This window comes from Zingiber officinale, chromosome 9B (assembly GCF_018446385.1).
Source record: "Zingiber officinale cultivar Zhangliang chromosome 9B, Zo_v1.1, whole genome shotgun sequence".
Classification (NCBI taxonomy): domain Eukaryota; kingdom Viridiplantae; phylum Streptophyta; class Magnoliopsida; order Zingiberales; family Zingiberaceae; genus Zingiber; species Zingiber officinale.
The window spans coordinates 95940719-95943589 of record NC_056003.1 but is presented as its reverse complement, the minus strand read 5'-3'; the positions used below and the strand labels follow the sequence as shown (position 1 = coordinate 95943589).

The 2871-nt window shown below is 45.4% G+C and overlaps 1 protein-coding gene across 1 annotated transcript; it reads right to left on the bottom strand.

Annotated features, from left to right (window-relative positions):
• Positions 1-926: 926 nt before the first annotated feature.
• Positions 927-2654, bottom strand: LOC122024553 (berberine bridge enzyme-like 26). Its single transcript, XM_042583210.1, has one exon. It carries the CDS (start codon positions 2626-2628, stop codon positions 1027-1029), a length of 1602 nt encoding a protein of 533 aa, XP_042439144.1. The 5' UTR covers positions 2629-2654; the 3' UTR covers positions 927-1026.
• Between the last annotated feature and the right edge of the window lie 217 nt (positions 2655-2871).

Below are 2871 nucleotides of genomic sequence, written 5' to 3'. Positions count from 1 at the left end.
AGTTGAAAAAATTTTAAACTATGTTTTTAACCTAAAATTGAGCAGTTATAGGTCTCATCTGATAATTGAATAAATTTTAATGATTTAATTCAAATTAAAAATTATGATATCTTAAAATTTAAGATTAAATATTTACATTATAGTTGCTACGATGTATATATTAAACCCTAAAAAATTGAATGCTATTAGTGTAGTTTTTATGTTTTTGTTATTATTTTTAAGTTATGTTCATCTGGTAAAAGATAAAACGATTTCTCTAAGATGACCCCTCACTTTCTTAAAAGAGATAAATTATGGAGAGTTTTATCCAATAATAATAGCATATAAAAAAAGTAATTAAGATAATCAGTAGTAAAGTATTTTACACTCATCGAGAATTGATCTCGGATTTATCTGCTTAATATCGAGGATTTTTTTTTTCAGATGTTCAATTCTCCATCAAGGATGTCAACTTTGTGGACTATACTTTTAAAAATTTTGAAATCGTAAATGACCATCGGTTCCAGGAGTTGGTCGGTCTTCTTTCTCATTTCATTGCTGGTCTAATTTTATTAGGAAGAAAAGTAAGATAGCATACGTTTCCTTGGATTAATTTAACTTTGAAAGTTCTATGTCTACTCTAAAATCTGTCCTCAATTTCTTTATCCCTGAGTTTACCATTTCTATTTGTCTTTGTACAGCTGAAGAAAAAAGAGTAATGAGTCACAGAGGCCAACAATTAAACCATTGTTTGATATTGACTTTTCCAAATTAATTTGTTTGGATAGCAATTTGTTTGCGGAGATAAGGGCATTGCACAGGCATGGATTCAACGTCAATTTAAGTTCACATATTCAAGGTTGCTTCCTCAAACTACTCTCTCTACAAGTGGTGGTGCCTGAAAGCGAGCCCTTGGAATGTACTTGTTGTCTGTCAGATTGTTCAAATTAATTTCAGTGGATCTCATTTGTAATCTAAAACGACTTCTCAAGTATTTTTCTGTAATTAAATGCATTCAAATACAAAGCATAAGTAGTTGTTTATTCATCAAGCAGCAAAAGGAGGGATGCCTTGTTCATTCCAGAAGTAGTTCTCCGGGTCAACTCGAGCCTTGACTTTCGCGAGCTTCTCAAAGTTGCGGAGGAAGTATCTTCTTCCCCAAGCGCTTGCCTCCTTGTAGCTCGTCCTGCCCTCCTCTCTGCTGCTCCCCAAGTCGATATCCTTGTAGTTAAGATACGCAGCTCTCGGATTGGTCGACACGTGTGGGGCCATGTAGTCGTAGAGCCTCCTCATCCATGTCAAGTGCCTCTCCGTCGACGCTGCCGCCTCTGTCTCTAACCACGCCATGATGTACTGAATATTATACAAATTCCCCTTCCTGTGAGGGAAAGCAATGGCATCGTCCTCTATCTCCCAAAGCCTTCCACCCCACGGCTCAAGTATCATCACCAGAGGCTCCTCCTCGGCCTCCATCATAACCTTCCAAATCCCTTCCCATGCTTTATCGGAGATGGGCTTCCTGACGAAGTCCGACTTGGCCTTGAAGGAGATGTTGTACACCTGCCGCCGGTCCAACAGCACGCTGGTATTATTAAATGCACGGCCATCGAGGTAGAGATTCGTCTCCACCCAACTCAGCTTGTTGCAGTCCTCGGCCCTCACGCGCAGCTCAGGGAAGCTCTTCTTGATGGCCGCAAGGGTAGCGCGACGCGTCCCCAGGAACAGACCTTGGAATGTGGCCTGGATCGTGCGGTTCACCGGCGCCTCTCCGACCGCCCTCACCAAGGCCCTGATCCATAGATCGTCGGCGAGCCGCGGTGCGATGCTCTGCCATGAATGCAGCAACCTCGTGGCACCCTGACCCAGCGTTCTGGTCACGGAGAACACAGTCACTTTGGGTGGCACCGGGACGAGTAGCAACTTGTAGGCCACGACGACGCCGAAGTTCGCCGCGCCGCCGCCTCTTATCGCCCAAAACAAGTCTTCCTCCATGGTCTCTCTGGTCAACAGCTCCCCCTCGGCGTTGACCAGCTTGGCATCCACGATGTTGTCGGCGGAGACTCCGTACTTCCTCTGCAGCGACCCGATGCCGCCGCCGCTGAACTGCCCGCCGATACCGACCGTGGAGCAGATGCCGGCAGGGAACGCGGCGGTGGGGCTGGCGGCGGCCACGTGGTAGTACACCTCGCCGACTGTGGCGCCAGCGCCGACCCAGGCGACGCGGGCTGCAGGGTCTACCTTGATGGAGCGAAGGCCAGAGAGGTCGACGACGGCAAACGGGCCATCAGTACTGGAGAAGGAGACGTAGGAGAGGCCTTCGTAGTCATGGCCGCCGCTCCGGACTCGGAGGCGGATGCCGTGACGGCGGCCGCAGACGACTGCAGCCTGGGCGTCGTTATCGACGGAAGGGAGGATGATGAAGGAGGGAGTCTCTGCGCCGGAGGAGAGAAACCGGAGGTTTTGGATGGAGGAGCGGAAGAGGGTGGAGAAGGAGGTGGTGTTGGGAGTGTAAATCTTCGAAGGAGATGAGGAAGATCCTCCGGTTGCTTCAAGAAAGCAATTGAGGAAGTTGGTTTGTTGATGATTTGCTGCGTGTGAAGTGCAGAGGAGGAAGAAGAGGAAACAGGATAACATGACGGCGGACGCCATTGCAAAGCTGCGCGTTGCACTGCGTAAACGCAATATATAATGGACCCACATAGATAACATATTTATCGATCATTACCGTCCCCTTCAGCAAAATTTCGGTTAATTAAAATCATGGATATCGAATGAGAAACTTTTATTAATTTATTTATTTTTATTTTAAATCATAATTATTTCAATTTATTAAATTCAAATAATTTTAAAATTTTGAATTCAACTAAATAGATTGAAACAAATTGATATTAA